We start from the raw sequence: 26,550 nt of genomic DNA on the forward strand, positions 1-26,550 counted from the left end.
AGGTGTACCCACCCAAACCACGGTGTTTTTAATTGCCTCATATGCATGTGAAAGCTAGATGATGAATAAGGAAGATGGGAGAAGAATTGACACCTTTGAATTGGGGTATTGGTAAAGGATACTGAATACATACCATGGACTGCCAAAAGAACGAACAAATCTGTCTTGGAAGAAGTAAAACCAGAATTTTCCTTAGAAGCAAGGATGGCGAGACTATGTCTCACATGTTTTGGACATGTTATCAGGAGGGATCAGCCTCTGGAGAAGGAAGACATCATGCTTGGTAAAGTAGAGAGTTAGTGAAAAAGAGGAAGACCCTCAATGAGATGGATTGGCACTGTGGCTGTAACAGTGGGTTCAAGCATAACACTGATTGTGAGGGTGCTGCAGGACTGGGCAGTATTTTGTTCTGTTGTACATAGGGTTGCTATGAGTCAGAACTGACTTGATGGCACCTAACAACAACAATGTTGTCTCCATCATCTCATGTCCTCTTCTCCCTCAAGCCACCATCATCTGGCTTCAGCCTCCCCACTGCCCTGAAGCTATTCCCTACAGCCAAGTCCCCAGTGATCTCTCTGTTACAGATACAGAAGACACTCTTCAGATCTGTCATGTGTACAGCATTATTCACTGCTAACAGATCCCTCCTTCTAGGACTCTCCTCCCTCCATGACAGCTCCTCACTCCAAATTGATTTCCTCCTACTGACCCTCAACCCTCCTTTGCTCTCATCCCTCCTGTTCATCTTCTGCCATCATCCCACCTCTTGCTCCATCTGCCCTCACTGGGGACTCACCCACTCTCACAGCTTCAGCTTCCTACAGGCCACAGATGACTCCCAGGTCTGAATCTCCATCCTAGCTCCCTCACTTGAGATTCAGATCTTTCGAGCCAGCTGCCCACAGGACACTCCGCCTGGATGAACCACAAGCACCTCAAACTCAGTGTGTCGAAAATCACGCACCCTTTCCCAACAAACCTACACCTCTTTCCACATCCCTAGTTCTAAAAACGGCTCCTCCGTTCACCAAGATGCCCATGCCTGAAACACCTTAATTGTCCTTGACTCCTCTTTCACTACTACTCCCTATATACCAAACCAACCAAACCCACTGCCATTGAGTCGATTCCAACTCATAGCGACCCTATAGGACAGACTAGAGCTGCCCCATAGAGTTTCCAAGGAGTGCCTGGTGGATTCAAACTGCCGACCTCTTGGTTAGCAGCTGTAGCACTTAACCACTATGCCACCAGGGTTTCCACTCCCTATATACAATCTCCAAATTTGGCTGAGTCTGCTATCTTTCAGACGGCCCTTGAATTCGCCCGCCTCTCTCCATCCCCCCTCCTCTGCCATAGTTCAAGCCTTCCATCACCTACCCACTCATGGTGGCCTGATCTTCCTGCCTGAGTCTTGCCTTATTTTATCTGATTCACTCACAGCCTATGCATGACACTGATCATGTCACTTGCCTGCTTCCCTATCACCTTCAGGACTCTTAGCCTGGCACCTGGGTCTGGGTCCTCCCCCGCTCCCTTTGATCCCACCTTCCTACACTTTTGCCAACTGAATAACCTGACTTCCTGAATGCATGCCTTATTTTGCTGACCTAACTCCTTCTCATACTTCAAGCCTAAGAGCAGACGTCACCGCCTGTCAGGGTCAGGTGCCTCCCCTCGGTTTCAAAGCTCCCCACCCTGCCCCTCTCCATGGCACTTTTTTGGGGGGGGATGCGGATCCCCCCACCACCACCGTGAGTTTTTTTCAGAAGGGGCCTGGGTCTCATTTATGTTTGTCTTTTCAGAGGTAGCAGAGCAGCTAACCGGAGGGTGATTTATAACCGCTTGGGTGAGTACTTACCTTTCAACCGTGTGATGATTTGTTTACTTACTCTGAGCTCCTCCAGGGCAGAAACTTGTCTTTTCAATCTCTAAGCAGCATTTATCTGGCATGTTGTGCTCCCAAGATGTATATTGAAAGCGATAATGTGTGAATACCAAGGTGATGCACCCCACCCTTCCAGAAGGTTTCCAAGAGTAATTTGGAAGCCTAACAAAACCTGCCCCTCATTTCTGGCTTCTGCCAATCTTAAGATGTACTCTGTCTCTCTTTCAGTTAGCAAGACGGGACATGGAGAGGGCTTCTGGAATGGGAATTAGTATTCTCGGGATCAGAATGGGCCCCCTTCCCTCGCTCCTTACGGCCTCAGATCAGTGCAGGGTCTTTGGGCTCAGGGCGGTGCAGGACCCGGGGAGGGTGTTAAGTTTGAAAGGAGCCTCAGAGACAACTGCTCCTCACTCACAGACCACTCCCTTTTGAAGAGGAGTCAGCCTCGCCCTTTGAGCCAGGTTGGTGAGGGGAGGGAGGGAGAGAGGACGTGAGCGAGGAGAGTTCAGTGGGGAGTGAGTGAGCCAGGAAGAATGCGAGTGAATGGGTTCAGAGCGGAGCCGGGAGGCCTGTGGGGGTCGGCGAGCGGGGCGGGCCGCACAGGCGCCTCGGGCCGCCCTCCCTCCCCGCGCCAGCGGCCGGCTTCCCCGCCCCTCGCCGCCGCGCCCTCCCGCTCGCCGCTTACTTAAGCTGGCGGGGGCGGTGGAGGCGCTCTCACTTCCCCGGAGCCGCCCGCTCACTCGCCCGTAGCTGGTCGGTCAGCGCGTGTCCTCCGACTCCATGGCGCTTCTCGTGCGGCTGCTGCCCCTCGCCCTGGCGCTCGCCCTGGGCCCGGCCGCGAGCCTGGAGGGACCCGCCAAGTCGCCCTACCAGCTGGTGCTGCAGCACAGCCGGCTCCGGGGCCGGCAGCACGGGTAAGCCGATTCTCCCTGCTGGAGTTGGAGAAGGGACGGGAAGCCCTGGGTCCGCGCGGACGCCTGGGGCATCGCCGCGGTCTGGGGGAGCAGGGGACAAAGCCCGAATGAAAAGCAGGCAGCATGGGGGGCTCGGAGAGACCGGCCCTGCAAAAGGTGGAGGGTAGGATAGTGGGTGCCGATAGAGGGAAAGACAGCGGCAGCCGCACAGTAGAGGAAGGGGTTGAGGGAACTGTGTCACGACCCCCCCACTCAAGCAAAGAGAGTGCAATGGGCCAGGCTTTCAACCTCACCTCCCAGCCGACAGGAGGACGGGCGAGTTGGCAGCTCTCAGCCCAGAATCCCCATGGGAAGGTAGCCAGGGCAGAGAGGAAGCCCACCCAGCAGTGCACACATTCGGAACCCTTGAGGTCCTTGTCCAGGGACTCCAGAATGAGAGTAGGAGGAGAACAGGAGGCAGCATCCACGGCCCAGACTTCTGGTCACCTGTCCCATGGCCTGAGCCTATCACCTGGCACGAGATGGTGCTCTTGGGCCCAGCAAGGGTAGGTAGGTGCCCTCTCCCCTGCCAGATGTAGAGCAGGGGAATTCACTGGGCCCTCACACATTGTACAGATGGGGAAACCGAGTCCAGAGAGGATACACCACTTTTCTATGGTCCTCCAGTATACACTGGAGCCAGGATTGTCATCTGTCTTAAAGCAATAGCTGGGTTTGTAAATGTGGGACATTATCATTGTAGGTATTCCTGTGAGACAGTGAAGATGTGTTGGCTTTAGGAGGCAAACCCAGGCAGAGGGTCTGACCTGGTGGAGACCCTGGCATAGACCCAGGCAGAGGTGGGCAATATTTCTACATCCAAAGCCAGGCCACACATAGCCAGGCTTTCGTGCGGCTTCCAGCCTACCTGGTTGTACCAACCTTTTTTTTTTTAATAACTGGGAAAAACTATGTGAGTAGAGTCATGCTCAAATGTCTTTGGGACCTGGCATTCAAACCCAGGCCATGACCAGCCCTCCAGTGACCGAGTGGATTTATAGTTGGATCAAAACTCCCTAAGCTGTTGTTAGCTGCCATCAAGTTGGCCCCTGACTCATAGCAGCCCCATGCACAACAGAACGAAATGCCATCCCCATGATTGGTTATCAGTCTGACTGTTGTGATCCATAGGGTTTCCTTCAGTTGACTTTTGGAAGTAGATAGCCAGGCTTTTCTTCCTAGTATGTCTTAGTCTGAAAACTGCTCTGAAACCTGTTCAGGATGATAGCCACACACAAGCCTCCGCTGACAGATGCGTGATGCTGCGCAGAAGGTGCGTTGGTCGGCAATCAACTCAGGTCTCCTTTGTGGAAGGCAAGAATTCTACCACTGAACCCCAAGTGACCTCAAAACTCACTAGAAGGAGGTGACTAGAGATGACTTCATAGGCCCTTATAAAGCCATGGCTCCCTACAGCTAGGAGTGCTCAGAGGGACACTTGTTCACCCTTGTTCACACTAGTTACACTTGTTTCCTCTGCCTGAGGCTTTATGGTCTTACCTAGCCTTTCAGGTGCTCAGGGCTGGCGGCAGGGGCAGAAGGGCTGTCCTGGGAGTAAGTCCAGCCACTCTGCAGAGTGAAATCAAGCCAGGCCATGCCTCAGTCACAACCTGGAAAGAGGAGAATACTGGGGACTATCACGCCGGCTTTTTATCACGCCGGCTTAGGGAAGTGGGAGAATCACATTTGACTTAGGCTGTGTGTATGCTAGAGAGCGAGGGGGATAAGTCAGAAAGGCAAGAGGGATGTGAGACTTGAAAGTCAAAATGTGAGTAACTGGCATTTGTACTATCCCTGCCCAGCTCACCTTAGTCCCTCTACCTTCCTTGCCAATGAAGCTTGTCATGTTTGGGTGCCACAGTCTGCCTGAGAGGCATCTATTCCTTCTGTGGCTTAGCTACTAAGTTAAGAGAAGATCCCTCCCACTAAGGATCATCTCTATAGCAAACCTCCTTTCCTTCAGAGTCCAGAAGAGCCACTGGAAAATGAGCCCCCTTTCCTTTTTTAAAAATGCAGACGCTCTTTACTGTGAGTTTCAGATATTAGATCAACTCCCCACCGTAGCCCTGCAGGCTAATCCTCTCGATTAGCTTCTTGCGGTGCAGTTTGAAAGGCCTATGGTGATCTGTTATGGGCTCTAAGAAATCACAAGTGGGCCCCCCCCCCCCCAAGAAAAGCCTGGATCCACCGGCAAAGGGACTAGGACAAAACGATTGCAGTTACGGTTGCGTTTACTCCGAGCTGACTGTCCCACAGGGCCGCCTGGCCTCGCACGTGTGGGTGTGGCACCCTGTGCAAGATGGATAACCACGTTCACGGTCCAACACCTCACTCAAATCAAGGACTGGTGGGAAGGAAGGAAAAACCTCCTCGCTATTTTAAGGAAATCAGCGTGCTCCAAGATGTGAAGGAAGAAATGACAATTGTACCTTGTCCTGTGCCAGGCTTTATCACCCAACACCACTTTTGCTTTCATCTTCACAACAACACAGTGCGATCTATTGTCCGTGTTGTCATTTTACAGTCAGAGAAACTGCAGCTTAGTGAGGTAGAGTGACTTAGTCCAGACACAGAGCTGTTGGGAGAAGCGTGACTGTGACTGTGACGTAGTCTCTTGACTCCCGACTGTGTCTGTGTTGCTATAGAAAAGAAAAAAAAGAAAGGAAATACAAAAAAGAGAGAAGTTAAAACCCGATGACGCTTCCAAATACCAGCAACCAAAAGCTGGACAGTTTCCTGAAGCACTTAGTTGTCAAGTCCACATTTACAACGTTGTTAAGCTCGAGGAAGAAGGCCCAGAAATGCTTCCTTGGCTTGCTCATTTCAGTGAGACTTCAGCATAGATTTCCTCTATACACAGCCTATCCTGATGTGAGAGGGAGCAGCCCCCAGCCTCCGCTCCTGTCACAAAGGGCAGCAGCAGTGGAAACTCCTCCTCAAGGGGATGTTGGCGCTGTACCCACAAGAGACTCACTGAAGATTCGCCAGACACCCACGGACAGTTGCAGGGAATTCATTGACAGTAATTGTTTCCTACTCGGTCATATGAAAGAACTTTTGAGGTTGTGTAGCAACGAACAATACCTCAGGTGTGGCATATGGCCAGTAGGGACTCTTCAGAGATTGTTGGACAGCGCTTGCAACCTGTGACTCCTAGGTAGCAAGCAGGGAAGCAAGTTGTTCAGACTCACCGGGGACTAGGAGATGTGGGCTCTCCTCACCTGGTTTGTGGTTTCTTCTCTGGGCTTATGTTCCCTCACTCTCAGGTTCCTGCATCAACTCACTAGCATTTGCTGTGGCTCCTTAGCCAACTCACCTTTGCTTATTAAACAACAAGTTGGACAAGAGGTGACAGCCGTGTGATAGAAGAGACAGGGCAAAGAAGTAGCAAATCAGAATGACCCCCTAACTCGATAATCTGAATGCATACTTAAGAACAGACCGATTTCCTGCAGCCCATACTGTGGGGGTGGTAGGTGTAGCTCTCCGTGCAGTATCAGTGTCTTCCTGAAAAACACTGTGCACATCAAATGATGTCGATTGATAACATTTTTAAAGTACAGGAGAAACTTGGTATTAAAGAAACGCTCTGTATTTTGGATCACAGCTGAAGCTCTCCCAGCACAGAGGTTTTGTGAAAGCCCTCAGCTCCTTTTGCCTTCCTCTGACTTGTGTGTGATTCAGCCAGATGAACTGCCTGCCCCAGGCTCAGCATGACCTCCCTCCGCCCCGTTGTCACCACACAGCCACAGCAGCCTCCTTTCACCAGGGTCTCCTGACGAAGGTCCCGCCAGCACTAGGCCCGAGCATGGCTCAGGTCAGGATTCTGCACAGCAGAACAAAACACCAGAATCCCATGGCTCTGCGAAAAGAAGCTTCCAGCAGAACCCCAGGGCATGGACACTCAGCTTTCCACAGAGTTACTGAGAGTTCTTCTGAGCTAGATGGCCCTAAAAAACCACACAGTGCTGTCGAGACTCTTTCGTTAGCACCGTAGCACTTAACCACTACTCCACCAGGGTTTCCTGGTCCTGGGAACAGTATTTTCCATAAGTCTATTCCAGGCTCCTTCTCTGCCCTGACCTAGTGCTCGGATTCATATAGAACCTAAAAGAAAGAACAAGGCAGAGCACCTGTAATCAAGGTTCTTTGAGGGTAATGAGGAGAGAGAACATACTTGCCTATAAATGTTGTAGGTTTCAAAGCTGTGTTTGGTAGCCAGCATCAAACAAAGGGTATGGCAGCTGTATCCCAGATGAGAAGAAGGAAGGAAGAGTGTCACCTAGGGCAGTGGAGGAATACTTCGTGAGGAAGTGAGACTCCCCCGGGTGCCTGAGTAATGAATGACAGAGTTAAATGGGAGCATGTCGCCTGCAGTGGTCCTAATAACCACAGGCCATGCACTCTAGTTTCCAGCATGGACATTCCCAATAGGTTGTCCTTGGGGGCCAGGCAGCTGGCCTGGGGACGCAGAGTATGTTTCTATATGGAGCGGCCTGGGAGGGTCGCTATGAGTTGGAATCAACTTGACAGCAACTGGTTTGGTTTTTGATTGGGAGGTATTAGGGCCTGACCTCGGCCTCACCCACAGGACAGTGGGACCAGCTATGTGCACTGGAAGGCCAGGTTAGAGCCTGTAGAAATTTTGGCTGGGTGTGGAATGGGGTACAGAGAAAGTCTGGGGACTTCTCTCATAGCTGTTTTGCTTGGGAAATATACGACTTTTACTTTTTTCGTTTTCACAATCTGTAACATGCAATCTAAAATTTTTAAGATGCTTTTATTTATACTTATCAATTGCCCATGTCAAATAATACTTATGTGAAATTATATCCGATGTGCAAGATATACTTTGTCAATTTTCAATTTGGAAGGGCTGATGGAAATGTAGGTGAAGGGGGCCAAAGTCAACCCCCAAGCCATTTCCTGATGACCACCACTGAAATGGTTGTATCTCCTCCATCATAGAAGTTCTAATGTCCCAGGGTGGACGGGGGGCAGGGTACTGTGGTGGGAAAAACGTCACAGTGTGGTAGGTGCACTGACCATCTTGCTGATGCTGTGGCTTCTATTTTCAGCCCCAATGTGTGTGCTGTGCAGAAGCTCATTGGCACCAACAAGAAGTACTTCACCAACTGCAAACAGTGGTACCAGCGGAAAATCTGTGGCAAATCAACGTGAGTATCTAACCACTCCAGACTACCAACCACCAAGGAGGCTGTGCTGTGTGCATGCCAGCTGCAGTGCCCTTGGCCTAGGCCAGTCTTCTAAAACGTCAGGCTGCCCAGAGAACCATGAAGACATGCGTGCAGACATGTCAGGGCACTTGGGAGTGGCATTTTTAGTAAACTGGCCAATTTTGTTTTGCATTTTTAACATGCTGACAAGACTTAGATCTATTTTTCAGGTTTGGTTTGGTATTTCACAAAGCATGAAATGTATGTGTGTGCGTGCGTGCACATGCACCCTTCCATCCTCATTAAGTGATACAGATATTCAGTAGAGAAGCCACTAGTGTGTGACTCAGGGAAAGAAAGCGCGTTGTTGAACTTAAACTAAAAAACATCACCCCTACTATGTAGTACTAAGGTAGACAAACTGAAAAGACTTAGAAATACACGTATTATGAGAGAGTATAACATATTAAGAACATAGACTCAAGCTTCCTATTAAGACCCTATCACTGCCACTTAACTGGGCAAGTTGCTTCATCTTTCGATCCTCAATTGCCTCATCTGTAAAATGGGAATAAATGTAGGACCTATCTTATGTGGCTGTTGTTAAGTACTGAATGGGAAAAAAAATGCATGTAAGAGGCTGCATACAGTGCCCGGCACATAGTAAGTGCCCAGTAAATGCTAGCTGCTAGGTCACTAAGAGTCTAAATTGACTCGATGGCACCTAACAACAGCAACAACACTATTATTACCCCAGGATTTGCAGATCTAGTCTGTACCAACAGAATTGAGAGTGCCGATAGGGCGTGGACTAGTACGGTTACAGTAGGTCTTAATACCTCGATCAGCATGGAGGGAGAGAACATTCACTGCCAGGTTGCCTGGTGGCAACAGGGTAGCGTGCATGCTCTAACAGAAACTTTTAGAATTCTGGGGAAACCTAATCTGTTTTGGCGCCAACCGTCAACAGATTTCAAAGCTGGCTCTCTCCTGCTGACAGGAAGATGAGTTGCAGGAAACCTCTTGAGTCACTTGTGAGGTCTGATCTTCCTCTTGTCTACAAATGATGGGGATTAAGAGACTCTAAGCCACTGCGTTGAACCCTTTTCAGTGCTGGAGATTTTCAAATTTATTGCTTGTATCGTTGCCTTTGAGTGGACATCTCTAGCTTAATAACCAGCTAAAGGAAGGAAAAACACTCTTTCCTTCAAACACACTTGGAAATAAATATCCCAATTTATGACCTGGATTTTGTTAGGTAACTATCAATTCTAGCATACATCAAGGGAAATTAGGAGACATGGCAGAGCTGGGAAAGCCCAGAAGAGTCCTAGGAGCCTGCCTAGGGCAGGTCCATGACAGCTGGCTCCCTGCCTAGTTGAGAGTCCAGCCTCTAAGCTAAGAGTTGAGTGAGCTAGGAGGACGGATCACCCAGGTTCCGTGAACAAACACTGGCAGCCATTCCTGCTGCTTTGGACAGATAGAGAGGAAGCAAATTTTATACCACACATCCTACTCTGGTGCCCAAATTAAAAAAAAAAGAATACCTTGCGTAAGGTTTGCCTTTTTCCCACGTACATGTATTATCTACTGAACTGAACAGCTAATTAGTTATTCAATTAAACACAAAGCCAGGCCCCACATAATTGCCTCTTGAAAGGTGGCCAAAGTGTTGGTGCCAAGGAAACAGCTCTTCTACATCTCATAGCCTTAGGTTTCAAGAAGCTCCTGCCTTTTTGTTAGTTCAGGTTTCTGTGAAATGGGACCCACTGGAATGGCAGGCTGGCAACGGGGTGACACCTGCCATCCTATTTCAGGACACTTCTTATTTTGAAGCATTTCCCTGATGAGTTAACAGTAGCTTGATAACATTCCCCAGATGTTGCCAGGCTGACACTGTTATAGATGATGAGTTGCCTTGGTTTATTGGCTCTTGTCACCTACATTTGTTTCCATCTGTGTGCCAGGACAAGGCACAAGCAACACAGCTGTGTGTTGGCAAAATAGTTCTTGCTGACCAAGCCTTCCCCTCTGGGGCAGGTTTGGCTCTGAGAGTGTGGTGGTGTGATGGGGCAGAGCCTTGCACCAGTGAGCATAGGGGAGCCCAGGTGCTGGGAAAAGAGAGAAATAGAGGGATAAAGTGTGGGTGGGGAAAGTGAGGTTTAGAGAGGAGACAAGCCAAGCCCAGTGCCCAGTCCCAGCTGCTGACCTGATCTTACAAAGCCAGAAGGAGATATTCACATTCAACGCTTCAATGTTGTTTTAGGCAGCTTTAAAAAGAGGAAGTAAGGATAGGAAAACATGAGCGGATATAAAACTTCATGATCCAGGACAAGAGAGGCCCTTCCTGGAACATCACGTGCAGCATCAGGAAGGTGGAACTGACTTGGAAAGGATCCAGAGAACTCAGATAGGGAAAGAGGAAGAAGCCGAGCTCATCTCTAGTATCCCAGAGCGAGATTAGCAAGAGCAGCCTTGCAGTTCACTTGTGCACCCAAGATGGGGACCTCTGAGGAGCTGCCACCTGACCACCACATGGCCAGAATTAAGTGCCATCCATGGTGGTCAGGAAAGGAAGGGGAGAGGGCTGTGCTGGCTAGAGCTGACATCATCCTTGTGAAAGTGGGTACTTGGATGCATTTATTTGGGTGAGGAACAGACTGGGAAATGGGAGCATGATGGTAGCGGGAACAAAGAGGATCATCGGAGCATTGGGCCAACATAGACTTTAAGAATTTTCTTAGCAAGACCCCAGGGAAGAGGCTGCGGCAAAGGTGTGTGTTGGGATGAAAGGGAGCAAAGTGTCAAGGGGTAGAGGTAAAGCATAAGTCATCAAGGGACCCAAGACCAGAGGAGAATTTGAACTTGAAAACAAAGGACACTAACTACAGGGAGTGAAGACTTGACAGTGTTAGGTCACACAGAGACACAGGGACAGGCCAGGTGAGGCAGGAGCCTGGAGCCACTTGTCTGCTGCTGTGAGGCCCTGGACTCTACCTCCACGGAGAGAAGAGGACTGACCATGCTCGGCAGTCATGTCATCAGGTGATGCTATGCTGTTAGCCCTGGATCTTCAGACAATAACTTCAATGCATTTCCACAAAAGAGAAGAACCTGAGTCTTTGGTGTTATTTGTCAAGCCCAACATATGGATTTTGTTACAGACAGTGGTTATCAATGGGCCTCTATTTAGTGACTCGAGTGAATTTTATTACTTGGAAAGTTACTTTAGCTTTTATTTCAGATCTTAAAAAGCACCAGAGTGATGCATTGGCTGATCAAACAAAGGGGACTGGCTGGAGGTGGCATCCCATTCTGTGATTTCAGGCTCCAGTCTGATTAGTAACCATAAATTTTTCACATGCAGGAACTTGAGCGATGGTGCAGGAAATTGTGATCAGGGCATCTTGCTGCCTTTCGCCAGGCTACCTTTGTGTGAGCCCTGTTGAAAGGGAGGCTATTTAATGGCCACGTTGGAGCTGACATCATGGGGTTGTAATAGTCCACAGCAGAAGCTCAGACATCATAAACGTGGCACAGGGAAAGCCAGTGTAGCAGCTAACAGGGGGGGCCAGTGTCCCTTTCAAAAGTCTTGAAATTATTTCATGAGTAACACATTTCGCAAGGGCAATACCAGTTCCCTGGAGCCAAGATGCACTGGCAGAACACTTCCATTTCTCTGGTAGCAACATTGCTTTGCCCAAGGGCTGATGTATTAGTACTTCTTCAGTGCTGAGTTAAAGTTTGGAGATTTAACTTTGACCAAAGCCAGCTGGTGCAGAGCCACGTGTTTCCATCACCTGGCAGGGCTACTTCCAGTAGATCTCATTCTGAGCAGGGCGCCCAGAAACATAGGAAGTAAAGCTGAACAAAACAGAGCCCTCCTTTTCCTCCCTTCCATATATCCCACAACTCTGGTTCAAGGCAGAAACAGAAGAGGCAAGTGAGAAGTCACCCAAGAAAGCCAGCCATCCCCAAGCCCCTCACCAGCACCTCCTTCCCTGTTTCATACCCCTTGGTAGCCAGCTGGGACCCTGTTGATACTCCGCTCCAAGATAACAGATTTGACACTTAGGCAGTGCTTCCTGAAGGTTCTGTCCCATTCTCATAAACTCCGAAGAGGCTACTTAGCTGACATGGAATTTTGTTCTGTTGAGTACTTATAAGTATATACATGAACCTTTGTACTGTCTGGGGTAAGTCTCTATGGTGGGCTGAATAATGGCATCCAAAGATGTCTACATCTAATCCCTAGAACAATGTTCCACTGCTATTCATAAGGTTTTCACTGGCTAATGCTTTTCAGAAGTAGACTGCCGGGTCCTTCTTCCTAGCCTGTCTTAGTCTGGAAGATTAGTCCCTGGAGAAGGACATCATGCTTGGCAGAGTACAGGGTCAGTGGAAAAGAGGAAGACCCTCAACGAGATGGATTGACCCAGTGGCTGCAACAATGAGCTCAAGCATAACGACGATTGTAAGGATGGCGTAGGACTGGGCAGTGCTTCGTTCTGTTGTGCATGGGGTCGCTATGAGTCAGAACCGACTCGACGGCAGCTAAGAACAACAACAACACAATCCCTAGAACCTGTGGATCTCTTACCTTACATAACAACATGGACTTTGCAGATGTGATTAAGTTATAGATACTGAGATGGGAGATGATCCTGGATTATCCAGGTGCAGTCGATGTAATCATAAGGGCCTTATGAGAGGGTCAAAGTGAGAAAAGCTGAAGTTGGCATGATACACCACAAGCCAAGGAATGGAGGCTGCCTCTAGAAGGTGGAAAAGGAGAGGAATGGATTCTTCCCTCTAGGGAAGGCTCTAGCCTGTAGAAGGAATGCAGCCTCTGATTTTAGCTCCATAAGACTGATTTCAGATTTTTGACCTCCAGAACTATTAGATATTTTGTTGTTTTAAACCACTAAATTTGTGGTAATTTGTTACAGCAGCAGTGGAAAACTGATACAGGCCCTAACTATTGAATATTGTGGGGAATTTATTTATTGCAATGTGATTTGACCTGTGGTCTCATGCAAGATACTGCTTTCAATGAAGTTATTAACCTAATTTCTATTTTATGGTACATTCTTGGAGTCCTGTTAGAAGAAGCTCAACACTTGAGCACTTAGTGCTTCTTATATGGTAGCTCACTCAATTCTCACAATCACACTGTGAGATCAGTAGATTATACTCTGTTTACAAATGGGGAGACCGAGAGGCTCAGAGAGGCTAAGTGAATTGCTCAAAGTCATCCAGCCGGTAAGTGGGGAAGGTCTGCCCACTCTATTATATTGTCCCCAGGAAGAATCAAGCCTAACAGCTTATGTCAGTGACAGGGGGATATCCTTACATGCCTTAAGTGAACAGCCCTTTAGGACCTGGGTGATCTGTAGATCTCTGTCTGTAGTCCCAAAACCTGTGGCCCTGGGTCCCAAAGATAAGACCTCCTCAGAGTCAGCAGAAACTCCTTGGCCCAGAGTTACCAGCCTTCCCCTCACCCCCAGTCTGGTGGTCATTCAGATCCCCTGCTGCAATAAGGTCTCCCAAATCCCCTAGCCAGATGGAGGGAGTGGGAACTAGAAAGACACACTCAGCAACCAGGAGCCCCTAACATGCCCTCACACACTTCATACAAACAGATTGCCATACCAACTTAAGGACATTTTCTAAAGACACACTCCTCGTCACTAAACAAACTCCAGATCCTGGTGAATGGAGTAGTAGTTGGGACCTTTGATGGTGGACAGAAGGTTAAAGCAAGCCCTGATTTTCCAGCTAGAGACCTTGAAGAACGTGAGCTGCTATATTTCCAAGGCCAGGGGTGCAGACAATGAACCACTCCAGCAAGGCAGCCCCTGGGGCAGGTCAGATGTCTAGACCATAGTGGTCTGTGTTTGCCCTGGGATTCCTCTTGGAAACCATGACACACTGAATCGTTTACCTTCTGACACAGGAGACTGGCTCTCAGTCCCTGTTCCTTGCCCCACCTACTTCCCAGAGTCTAGTTAATCCCCAAGCATTTACAGTCAGAACCGAGGGCTAAAACCATGAAGTGCATCTGGGAAAGAATGATTGTTTTAACTTATCATATTAACTTCTTGGAAAATTACTTGAGGAAGTGAAATACGAATACTTCTCTCTTTACCAAATCATGAGCAAAAAAGTTAGAAAAGAATGGAGGAGAGTTCCCAAACCAGCTGTATTTTTAGACCTTTTTAGACCTTTGCCCCCTCCTTTAAATGCCCTTTAAATGGTTCTTCTGACCTGGGAAGCTGTAAGAAGATCATCATTATTTCATTGCACTAGTAGGGATGCTTTTTCTGACCTGAGGTTTTTATTTATTGGGCTGAGTCTGGCCAAGGAGAAGCCTTTAATCAGAACAGCTTTTGCCGATGAGATTAAATTGAGAGACTCTGACCAGGGAAGCTTGAAACTGGTGGGACTCAGATGGCGGGTCTCCATGGTTTCCATCCTTCCCTCATTCATCCTAGAGATGACATCAGACCCATGACCCTGTGATTATCTCCCAGCCCCTCTCTCCTCAGCAACTGTGTTCTCCCTAGGGTTCAGAACCCAAGTAGAGTGGCACACTGGGCTGAAAACAGGGAGGGCTGGGGCAGGCCTCTGCTTCTCTGGGGCCACGCAGACCTGTTTGAAAAGGGCTGGTCTTGTTGGGACAGTTGAGAGCAGCTCAGCCACCAGCTGCTGATCCGTCTCAGCCCAAAAGCCTGGCTCACACCTGTGTACTTAGAGTCTCACAGATTCCAGGCTGTGGGCAGCAGGAGTGCTGGCGAGGAGCGGGCAGCAGGACAGAGGATTGCGAGAAAGCTTCCTGGCAGTTGTTAACTATGAAAAAGCCTTTGGCTGTGGGTGGCTTTGCTGCATCTGGGACTGAGCCTCTGCTGGGTTAGTGTGTGGAATAAGCATCTACATGTGAGCAAAGGGAGTAGTCCAGCAGCTGTGGGACTCAGTGCAGAGCCTCACGTGGAAGCGTGGTGAGTTCTAACAAGGGTTAGCCCCCGTCACCTTGTAGAGACCACATGTGTCCTCTAGAGGTCAAACTTTCCAAATCTGTCCACTTTCCCCCCAAATATTTGCATTGTCAAGAGCAATGGAAACAGAATTGGACTTGAAATGTGAGGCAAGTCCTAGGTCCACTTTCCCCCCAAATATTTGCATTGTCAGGAGCAATGGAAACAGAATTGGACTTGATGAAATGTGAGGCCAGTGCTAGGCCTGCCCTACCCAGCTGTGATCTTAAGAAACCTCTTCCCCCTCAGAGCCCTTGCAGCTTTCTGATCTATCCTAAATATCCTTGTCCATGCTAAGACTTTTCTGCTTACATGTATCCCTTCCTTCCCAGCCGCTCAGACCTCCCTTTCCCTTGGTGTCATTTCTCCTCTCTGCCCACCAGTAAGTTCACAGAAGAGGAGCTGGTTTTCTTTTGTCCTGAAGTACTTGTGAGGCCAACTGAACTGTTCAGCTCTTTGATTGCTTTTTGGGGGAATGGAAGAAAGAAGCTGGCAGCACAGAAGAAGAGTCGTGGCCAGCTTGGCTGGATTCTCCCAACCATGGTGTGTGTAGCACCCATGTGCACAGGGTCCCCAAGAGACACAGAGGACTATGAGAGCAAGACCTGTCCTCCAGCTACGCTTCTCCAAACCATGGAATTCCACACAGGCACTTTTGGAAACTAATGTTTGGTGGCTTGACCTAATCCCACCTCTCCAGGGAAGGCCTGGGATACCCTGCATAGGTGTCCCCCGGTCCTATGGATTCAAGGCTTGGAACTCTCCCTAGGTTTAGCTAGCAGAAGCTGGCAGTCACTGTCTTCCCAACTGCCTACAACTGTCCCATTGGGTGCTGGGATGAGTCATCTAGGGGAAATGTGGCACTGTGACAGTGAATATTTTTCTATCCATTGGCCAGAATCATGAAATATGAGACTGAAAGGAACTTAGAGATCATCTAGTTTAATTAACGCATTTTATAGATCAGGAAACTGAGACCCAGAGAAATGGACTTTCAAGGTCACCCTGCTAGTTACTGATTGCTCACAAGTCAAGTCTCCTGATTCTAGTACTGATTTTATTACACCACGTTGCTTTTGAAAAGTTGTGTTACCAATCAAATCATACTTCAGTTCCAGATGACTTTAGTCTGCAAAGATGAAACTATGAATCGGCCAAGGTCAGTCCTGAGGCCATCAGCTTGTTTAACTGTTATAAATACAGAAATGAAAGATTAGAAAGGGTCAGGACAGTAGGAGGCCTGGGGAAGGCCAAGAAGGAGAAGAGGGTGGAGGGAGCAGGGAGAGAAGGAGGTACATAGCCTGTCACTCCTCAGTCATTTCTTAAGGGTCATTTCTGGCAAAGTGACACCAGCAGTTCCCTGGTAGCCTGAGGGTACCAGCGAATCTGTCTTGGAAACAGCCCTCTGGATAGCAGGTGAGCCAGGCTTTTATTCACATGACTGACTAAGGCTTCCCTAAGACAACTCCAAATGAATTAACTAGAGCAAAATGTCCTGGGCACACTGAAGGTACCCGCCAGCTCTCCAAAACCCATATTTCTTGCCTGCCAACCCTCTGGTGTTGTCATTAGGCACCATGTGAGAGTTCCACAGTGAGGAGTTCCGTGGTAAAACCTTCTGCAGTCCATGTCTGATTTCTCTCCTGTCCCAATGTACGTGTCCCTGTGTTAGAAAGGAAGGAGAAGGACACAGCTGTCCACATCTGTTTCCAGGGCTGCCAAGGAGAGGCTGTGCTCATGCTATGTGTACAGGAGTGGCCTTAGGTAGATTTTGGTGTTCGATTTTAAGCAAGCCTTTCTTAAACCAGTTGCTGTCGGGTTGACTGCAACTCATGGTGACCCCGTGTGTGTCAGAGTGGAACTGTGCTCCATAGCATTTTCAGTGACTGATTTTTTGGAAGAAGATCTTTTGAGGTGCCTCTGGGTAGACTCAAACCTCTAGCCTTTAGGTTAGCAACTGAGCACATTAACTGTTTGCACTACCCACCCATTGACTGTAGGTTTTTAGAACACGTGTCAGTTTTGGGGCTCCCCCAAGAGCACTAGGTTAGCTGAGGCTCCATGTTTCAGACCTCTAGATGGTAGATAATTCTTCATAGTAAATGTTCCGTGATGGACAGTCCGAGTTAGGAAAGGAAAAGTTTTCAGTCTCCCTGATCAAATGTTTTCAAAGTTTAAAATTGTATAGTCAGTATTGTTTCCATCCAAATGCGAAGATCTTGCAAACTGGCAATATTGATGGCTTCCTAGAAGGACAACGGGATAGTTGAAGATGAGGTGGGTGGGGAACTTTTTGCTATATGGACGTCCACCCTTATCTGTGGAGGATACGTTCCAGGACTCCCAGTAGATGCTGCAACTGTGGGTAGTACCGAAGCCTATATATACTATGTTTCTCGTATACTTACATATCTATGATGAAGTTGAATTTATAAATTAGGCAAAATAAGAATTTCTTTTTCCTTCTTCACAATTTCATAGAAGATTCATTCTTACTATAGGTCTTAACAACCTCAGTATACACAATTCTTTTCCTTTCCCGATTAAGTTGAGAATTTTCACTTTTTTCACTTAAAGGAAGCACTTTACGGCTTCTCTTTGGCATATCTGAATTGCCAGCATCACTACTCTTGCACTTTGGGGCCATTCTTAAGTAAAGTAAGGGTTACTGGAACACAGGCACTGCGATATCACGACTGTCAACCTGATAACCGGGGCACCTACTAAGTGACTAACAGGTGGGTAGCATATACAGCATGGATACACTGGACAAAGGGACACTGGACAAAGGGATGATTCGCGTCCTGGGCGGGATGGAGCAGGACAGCGAGAAATTTCCTTAAGCTACTCAGAACAGCGTGAAATTTAAAACTCGTGAATTGTTTATTTCTAGAATTTTTCATTTAATATTTTCAGACCACAGTTGACTGCCGGTAACTGAAACGGAAGAAAGCAAAACCATGGATAAGGGGGACTACTGTATAATTCTTTATATATTTTTAATTTTGAACCTCATAAATGTTTTTATTCATTAAAAACTTTTTAATTAAAGAAGTACAAAAAATAAAAACAAAATATCTTGATAAGAGGAGCTTGGTTTGATCCCACTTATGTGAAATATTCAGAATAGACAAATGCATGGCGACCAAAGTTTATTAGTGGTTACCAGGGGTGGGTGGGAGGGGGAGATGGAGTGATACTTCTTAAGGGTGGATGAGTTCATGTTAAGGGTGAATTTGGAAGTAGATAGTGGTGATGGGTGCACAACAGAATGAACGTGATTAATGTCACTGAATTGTACGTGTAAAAATGGTTGAAATGGCAAATGTTTTGGTATATCTATTTCACCACAATAATAAAAAGGTTTTTGTTTGTTTGTTTCAAGTTTTAAAGTTTGATTGTAAAGACGGAGAAAAAACTTGATGATTATATATACGCCACCCTTCTTCTTGGTCATTAGATCAGAAAGCTAGAAGGCACCTGACATTTAATGTAATGACCACCTCGTGATACATACACATGTTTTACAGAGAGGAGAAGGGACTGACTGGGGAGTCCCAGGGAGTTAGTGTCAGACTCAGAGCTAGAACTGCTCCAGGCCTCTTTCTGCTCCTGTGCCTCGTGAACACTAACCATTGGGTTTCTCATGACTTAGCATGGAGATAAATATGTTGCTGTGGTCCTCTCGTTCCAGTTGGTCTGCTCTAGGTGATGGCAACTGCCTGGAACATTCCACAGAGCTGAGGAGGAATGACAAGCTCCTTGCCAATGAAAGGCACTTGTATGACTTCACACATGAGCTCCTGAGAGCAGAATGTCTCACTCACATCCTCTTCCTCAGCCACGGAGGCAATTCTTCCTGGAGAGGGACCTGATGAAATGTGAGGAGGGAGCCTCGCCCTGCCTAATACCCATGTATGTGTGTCTCATTACAGAGTCATCAGCTACGAGTGCTGTCCTGGATATGAAAAGGTCCCAGGAGAGAAGGGCTGCCCAGCAGGTGAATAGCCAGGCCTTGCCTATTGATGTAGAGGGAGCAGAGGAGTGGGAGAGAGGAGCTCCCATGTAAAAGGCAGCAGTCTGAATGGGGGGTCATGGATTGAGGATGTGTTGACATTCTCCCCAAGTGTTCACCAGCCTGTAGGGTTTGTGCAAGGGGAAAGAGAGGTGGAAGCTGGAAACAATTAATTTCTTGCACTTACGCTTCCTGTCCAAACTGACCTCCTATAACAAGCTGGTGAAATAGGCTCTAATTCTGACCTGCCCGTGTTCTTCCCACCAGGCACAGGCTCCCTGGCCTTGTTGTCTCTGGCTGTGAGAGGGTCTAAACAGCAGGGGTGACCTGATGGCTCACCAGTTTCTGACAGCCCTTCTAGAGTGTAGATGACATAGGCTTGATCTCTGGCTGGGGTGAAAACATCAAGCCACCCATCCTCACTCTGTCTAAATTTGGCCCATGGGCGTCCCATGGGAGGACAGCAGCAGGCCAGGTAGGCTGACCAGAGCCAGCAAAGGGCACCCCACATGCCCATGGTCAGGCCAAGGACAGCCTGGCACCCGTGATTTTATCAGAGCCTTTCATTAGTCCCGCACACCACCAGCAATTGTGCAAAAGAGTTTTTTTTAACTTTGAAATATTAGCCATTCGCAGTTGAGAAGGTAAGACTAATACTTTAAAAAGAGAGAGAGGGGGCAATATGGCTGGTGCCAGGGTCACTAGGAGGGGCTGGTTGACATGGGTTGGGGCCCTGGTGTTCCTTAAGTGGAAGGACAGATAGGAGGAATGGAACAGGAAAAGGAGAATGGCCTTCCAAGAGGAGCTTAACCTTTGCATCTCCATTTCCCACCTTTTAAAATAACATTAACCTCACTGTCCCAGGAGAAGGTTCTTCTAAACTTCAGGCTACTTTTAGGAAATAATGTTTTATTATTTGCAAATACACAAAGTACTTTGAAGAGTTGTGAAGTTTTTTCCTTCTAGTAGGGACCATTAGGGACCAGTTTCAACAACTAGATAAGTCTGTGAGACTAATTTACAATTAGGGTAACTATTTCTGGTGGACATTCGTGCCTGTACTATCTAAATATCTGTGAACCAAAGCTTTGCTCTGCTGCGGTCCAAATGATTAAAAATTACCAATTATTTGAGTTCAGGTAGGAAGGCATTTGACTTACTGTTTTATGATGCATGTAACAAGTGTGAAGCTGCCCAGCAATAGGTAGGGGCTTCCTACACATTTCCCACCCCTCTTTATCTGAAGATATACCCTTCTGTCCAGAAGAGAAGGACGTATGTGATCTGGTTAGGGTGGGACCCCAGAGACCCATCTTTCTTTCTGTCCTCTGCCCTTGCAGCCCTCCCGCTCTCAAACCTTTACGAGACCCTGGGAGTTGTTGGGTCAACTACCACTCAGCTGTACACCGACCGCACAGAGAAGCTGAGGCCTGAGATGGAAGGACCCGGCAGCTTCACTATCTTCGCCCCCAGCAATGAGGCCTGGGCTTCCTTGTCAGCTGTGAGATGACCTTCTTCTGCCCAAGGGACCCTTATTGGGGAGAGCCCTACTTTGTAGAGGGGTGGGCTATTGAGCATGAAGAATGGGGATTCTGTAAGTGATCTACTGATTGCCTATTTCCAGAAACATTTTTCTTAACCTCTAATAAGATAAAGCCGTGAACTTCGGCTAAAATATACCTCATCAGGCTGCTTCCAATGCCTCATTGGTTCAATTGGACAGATAGACCTTGGTGTTCACTGAGGAAGGATCCTTGGCAGAATGGAGGCCTGGGTTCACTCTGGCTTAAGCATGTTTCCCAGGGTAGCAAGGACTCATCTCTTGCCACAGAGCTTGAATGTGGGGTCTGTAGCTACCTTACTGTCATGCTGTCCTTCCTTCTAGGAAGTGCTGGACTCCCTGGTAAGCAATGTCAACATCGAGCTGCTCAACGCCCTTCGCTACCACATGGTAGACAGACGGGTCCTGACCGATGAGCTGAAACACGGCATGTCCCTCACTTCCATGTACCAGAATTCAGACATCCAAATCCATCACTATCCCAATGGGGTACGGGAATCTCCAGTTATACAGCATTGTCCTTGGTCCCCAATGAGCCTACTCCTGGTCCCATAGGTGGGGTGCGTTTGGGAGGTTTTTCCTGCAGTAGATACCATCTGCTTCTTTGCACATGCTTCTCCTTGGCCCTCCAGTTTCACAGCTCTGAGACCCATGTTCTGCTACTGTGTTCAAAACACTGTTAATACCGTTTTCCCTTCTGGATGCTTCAAGGCTGTGCCTCTGATATGTTGATGTCTTATCCTTGCTTCTTCTCTGGGCAGATCGTAACCGTCAACTGTGCTCGGCTGCTGAAAGCTGACCACCACGCCACCAATGGTGTGGTGCACCTCATTGATAAGGTCATCTCCACTGTCACCAACAACATCCAGCAGGTCATCGAGATTGAGGACACCTTTGAGACGCTTAGGGTGAGGCACTGTGCTGGGAAGAGGCCCAAGCTGGAGACACGAAGTCTCTCAAGAGGGCCCTAAGGGGGCCACATGTGTGGGAGGAGCCAAGGATGTCTCTTGTGGGGAGTTGTGAAGGAAGTTTCCCTAAATGCTCATAAAAGTGGAGAATCTACTAACCAGACACTCAGCTTGACTACAAGGAAGGGTCATCATCATTACCTGTGCAATTCCTTCTGCCTGGCTTCTCCTTTGTAAAGTCTTCTTTCCTTGGCTCCTTGGAGAGCTCAGTGGTTTGTGGCTGCAGTGGGATAGGCCCCTTACTGCAGAGTCCTCCGAGCCCTGGGCTGCTTGGGTCTACACTGTTGTTCCAGAGATGAGAGGGCCCTTTCTCCAAGAATAAATTGCCTGTGAGGCTGCATGATGCCTCAGGACCACACATCCCCACCAGCCATAGGCATGTGTCCTTGGAGCCCAGACCAGCAGAGTAGCCCACATTGTGGGCATGAGAGCCTGGGGATCGATTTCCGGCCTGGCTTCTGACTGCTCTGTGGCTACAAAAATATGGTTCCCTCCCCCTGCCTAGCAGGCATGTTTCTTACAACTGGAGTGGTAAGCAGGTGTTCCCCTTGGCAACAGCTGCTCAGGAGGAAGTAAACACAGGCTGCCCCATCAGGATTTTTGCCCTGATTCAAAAAGAACTTCCTGACCACAAAGGATACTGTGGGGTGGTTCCTCACCTGGAGATCTCCAACACAGACAAATGCCCACGGGCCGGCTGGCATTGATATGGCCTCAGAAGGTAGAGGATGACTCTTAGCTGGCTCTAGAGGGACCTGAGGACCTTGGCTCTCTAAGCTCTCCCTCCCCCTCTCCCCTGCATTTCTCTTGGGTCACTCAGAGGTCAGGGGACTGCAAGAAAATGATGTTCCTGCAAAGTTGGCAGCACCTGTTTTAACTAACAGCAGGTGAGCCCCACTGAGACACTGCCTCTCAGTGTTTAGGTTTAATCAATATTCCTTCCTTCCTTCTTCCCTTTTGACCTTCCCTAACTCCCATCTTTTCTTCTTCCAACACATATCAAACACACTATTTCCCAGGTGTTATTCTATGTACTGCTAACCAGAGGGTCGGCAGTTCGAATCTGCCAGGTGCTCCTTGGAAACTATGTGGGGCAGTTCTACCCTGTCCTATAGGGTCGCTATGAGTTGGAATTGACTCGATGACACTGGGTTTGGTTTTGGTTTTTGGCATTCTATGTACCAGGGGCATAGAGGTGAATAAGACAGACAAATATTTGCCCTCAAGGGGTTTGTAGTCTATCTGGAGAGACAGAGAATGGACACATAAGCCACAGATTGTGATGAGCATTATAGAGCGGGTAAGTGCTGAGCAAGGAGAGTAGGGGAGGCCAATTGGGACTGAGTGGTCAGGGCTTTCTGGAAGAGATGGCATTTGAGCTGAGGCCTGAAGGATGAGAATAGGCCAGTCATACAAAATTCTGGGGCAGGAGCACATGGGTGGAAGGGAGAACAAAGGTAAAGGCTTAGAGGCAGAAACAGCAAGGAGGCCAGTGTGGCCCATGTGAGGAGGTGAGGTCAGAGCAACTGGCAGGGGCCAGACCTGCAGGGCCTTACAGACCAAGGGGTTTGTCTTCATCCTGAGAACAGTAGGAAGCCATTTATGCTTTTAAAAGATCATCTGGGTGCCATGTAGAGAATGAATTGTGCAGATGTAATCCTTAAGCTCAGGGGCTCACATAGATAATTATTACCAATAACTTCTCACAATAGTGAGAGGGGCAGCAAGCTGTGAAAGTATGCATGATCAAGTTGACTTTCCAGAGAAATAACATCTCAGTCAGGACCTAAAAATAAGTAGCAAAGCAAGGGGGAAGGACAGAAGGAACAGCAAGGGCAAAGGCCTGGAGACATGAGGTCATTGTGGCCAGAGCTCAGCCATGCAAGGCTGTGGTATGAAATGAGCATTGGTTCTGCTTGTCTTTCCAAACACCTTAAGTCCTCTGAAGGAAGCCTGGTGAGGCTGTGTGTGTATGTGTGTGTGTGTAGCTTTTGTCTGCAGAGAATTCTAGAGCCTTCAGGGAACCCTCTGTTTTCTTCCCACCCCACAGGCTGCTGTGGCTGCGTCAGGGCTCAACACCCTACTTGAAAGTGACGGCCAGTTCACACTCTTGGCCCCAACCAATGAGGCCTTCGAGAAGATCCCTGCTGAGACCTTGAACCGGATCCTTGGTGACCCAGAGGCCCTAAAAGGTGAGCACCCCTCACCTCCTGCTGCCACCTCCTTGGAACAGCCAGACAGGGCCCAAGGCCTGCTCTAGTTCAAAGTAAATACACCACCTGACATGAGGTGACTCAGAATGTCCACCACAGAGGCGACTTGGGGACCATCCCATCCCATTGCTCCCAGCTGGGCCATGTCTCTGCAAGGCCAAAGCAGAGCCTACCCTGGGTCTGAGGGGTGAGTACAGAATCCAGTAGCCTTTGTCTAGGGACACAGCTGAGCTGAGGAGGGAGGCAGAGCTGGAGGTCCAAAGCAGGCCTTGGCCAGACACAGGAAAAGCTAAAGGCTCATAGAAGCAAAGCCAGAGCAAGACTGTCAGGTGGGGCAGCAGCTTGGAGGCGTGGGGCAGGGTGGCATGTCCTGGCATCTTTGAAATGGAATCATCCGCAGCCGTTTAACTCTTCCTATGTCCGCTTGAGGGCCTCACGGATAATGCAAAATTAGAGTTAAAAACTACTAACAGTCCACTCTTGACTCTCCAGTGTTGGCTACATTCTCACCTCCTCAATGGGCTGCTAAGTTAGGCAGAGCACTGGTTATTGCTGGAGGAGAGGGAAGGGCTGAACATGTGAGGCACATTAGGAGGGGAAGCCCAGGGGGGCCAGGCTCTGTCCCCTCCTCCAACCTGCCCCCCTCCAGCTCCAGGCCATGGCTTTGCCACTCCTAGAGGGGGAATGAGCACTAAGCTGCTGTCTGTGATCTCTGAGCCCCCTGGGAAGTGGAGTAGGTCCCAGATCCCCCTGCACCTCCTGAAGATAATCCAGGGATGACTTCATTTCTTTTGAATCTATTTAAATCCACCTTCGTAATATCCTATATAAAGTGCCTAATGCATTTCAGACACTACATAAATTTTAAATGTTCTCTTCCCAGTCACGCAGGGATGGGAAGGGGCACGTTTCTGAAAGCACAGATGGAGATCTGCTGTGTGTTTAGCAAATGATTACTGGGTGCCTCCATGTGCCTGTTGTGTGCTGAGTACTGAGGCCGCACAAATTAATACAGCGCAGCCATCGCCTTCAAGGGAGTTAAAGTCTAGTGGGGACGACAGGCTCAAAACAGGTCATTGGAATCTGAGTTTAGTGAGCGCAGTGACAGGTACTCGAAACACCATGGACACGGTGGCAAGGGTTGGGGCACACACAGTGTGAGGGGTCCCAGAGGTTTCCTGTAAATGAAACTTAAGTATGACTCAGCATATTTTGCTTTCCACTTAGAGCTATGTTCCCCCAAAAACATGTTTTGTACAAAGCAATTTTTATCTTTGTGGATAATTCAAAAACCAAACCAAACCCGTTGCTGTAGTGTCAATTACAACTCATAACAACCCTATAGGACAGAGTAGAACTGCCCCATAGGGTTTCCAAGGAGTGGCTGGTGGATTTGATCTTTTGGTTCTTAGCCATAGCTCTTAACCACTGCACCACCAGGGCTCCTTGTGGATATCAGAACTCCTTTTTAAAGTGGAAAGAAGGACCTCTAATCTCTCCCTTTTCCTACTCAGTAACCAGTTTGCTCAAAGCAAGGGCCACTATCTGGTGCTATAGCTGCTAGACTTGAAGGAAGAGGGCCCTGATTCCATCTGGGGAAGTCTCCTTGTCCTTACTTGCAGATTGGCAGACAGGCAAGACAGCAGCCCTGGGCTGGTGTGCTCCATTTGACAACCAGTACCCAGCCCTGGCCCTGGTCACCCTCTGAGTGGCCTGCCACGTCGCCCCCACCCCACCATGGCTTCAGTTTTCTTCCCGGGGAATCTAAATCCCTCAGGCCTAGATTCCCATGGCAGCCTCTGGCTGAATCTGGTAATCACTGGCTTTCAAGGCCATTGAGACTTTTGCTGGAACCCAGTGACTCTGCAAGGCTGCAGAGCTTCCTCCTGCCTATGACTGCACAGTTTTGGTTCCCACACTTGGGAAGAATTGAAACTCACCTCTTTAGTGAGAACTGAAGGCAAAGGGCCTTGGTGAGCTTGGGGAGCAACAGTCTGGGAACCTGCTCTGCTTGGGGAGGATGAGAGGCATATGCTCTTTGATTGGTCCTTGCAGCTTGGGGGTGGGGGCACATCCTCCTTGATTGGTCCCTGCAGTTTCCTAAGTCCAGCATGTTTTGGGCTCTCTGAGGTGATGAAACCCTTTGCTGTCAAGTTGATTCTGACTCATAGCTATCCTACAGAACAGAGTAGAACTGCCCCATAAGGTTTCCAAGGCCATAATCTTTATGGAAGCAGACTGCTACATCTTTCTCCTGTGGAGCAGCTGGTGGGTTCAAACTCCCTACCTTTCAGTTAGCAGCCAAGCGCTTAACCACTGCACCACCGGGGCTCCTTTCTGAAGTAATGGGTGCCAGTGAAAGCCATGACTGGATTAGGAGCCCTTCTCGGGGACCCCAGCCCTTACCATCCCCGTGAAGTAGCACTTGAACAATAAATCATTATAGTATGGGATGGCGGAGATCATGTCTTACCGATTGCGGTTCGCAACCCCTAAGACAGATCCTGGAAACCCTTGGGTAAAATGAGTGAAAGCCTGGATAAATAATGTTCAAATAATTTAGAACTGCCATTTGCTACAGTTTTGATCTTTTCCTACCACATTTTACATTTTTATAAAGGCCAGTACGTAAAAGTCCCATGGCAGGCTCATTTGAGTTTTTCCCTAGTCCCTGAAGTTCAAGTACTAATAAGATAATCCACCTTGAAGTTCAGATGCTAAATAAGCTAATTGCTAAC

General features: G+C 48.4%; 1 protein-coding gene across 1 annotated transcript in view; it reads left to right on the forward strand.

Moving 5' to 3' along the window:
* Positions 1–2,588: 2,588 nt before the first annotated feature.
* TGFBI (transforming growth factor beta induced) overlaps positions 2,589–26,550 on the forward strand; it is a 38,776-nt gene continuing 14,814 nt past the window's right edge. Inside the window, exons 1-7 of the mRNA XM_049873700.1 lie at positions 2,589–2,805; positions 7,923–8,021; positions 18,991–19,055; positions 20,411–20,571; positions 20,956–21,120; positions 21,393–21,539; positions 23,650–23,791. Of these exons, the coding sequence (XP_049729657.1) occupies positions 2,672–2,805; positions 7,923–8,021; positions 18,991–19,055; positions 20,411–20,571; positions 20,956–21,120; positions 21,393–21,539; positions 23,650–23,791 (913 nt within the window). The 5' untranslated portion in view covers positions 2,589–2,671. The remainder of the gene's footprint in view (positions 2,806–7,922; positions 8,022–18,990; positions 19,056–20,410; positions 20,572–20,955; positions 21,121–21,392; positions 21,540–23,649; positions 23,792–26,550) is intronic.

This window comes from Elephas maximus, chromosome 2 (genome assembly GCF_024166365.1).
Source record: "Elephas maximus indicus isolate mEleMax1 chromosome 2, mEleMax1 primary haplotype, whole genome shotgun sequence".
In the NCBI taxonomy this organism is placed as follows: Eukaryota; Metazoa; Chordata; class Mammalia; order Proboscidea; family Elephantidae; genus Elephas; species Elephas maximus.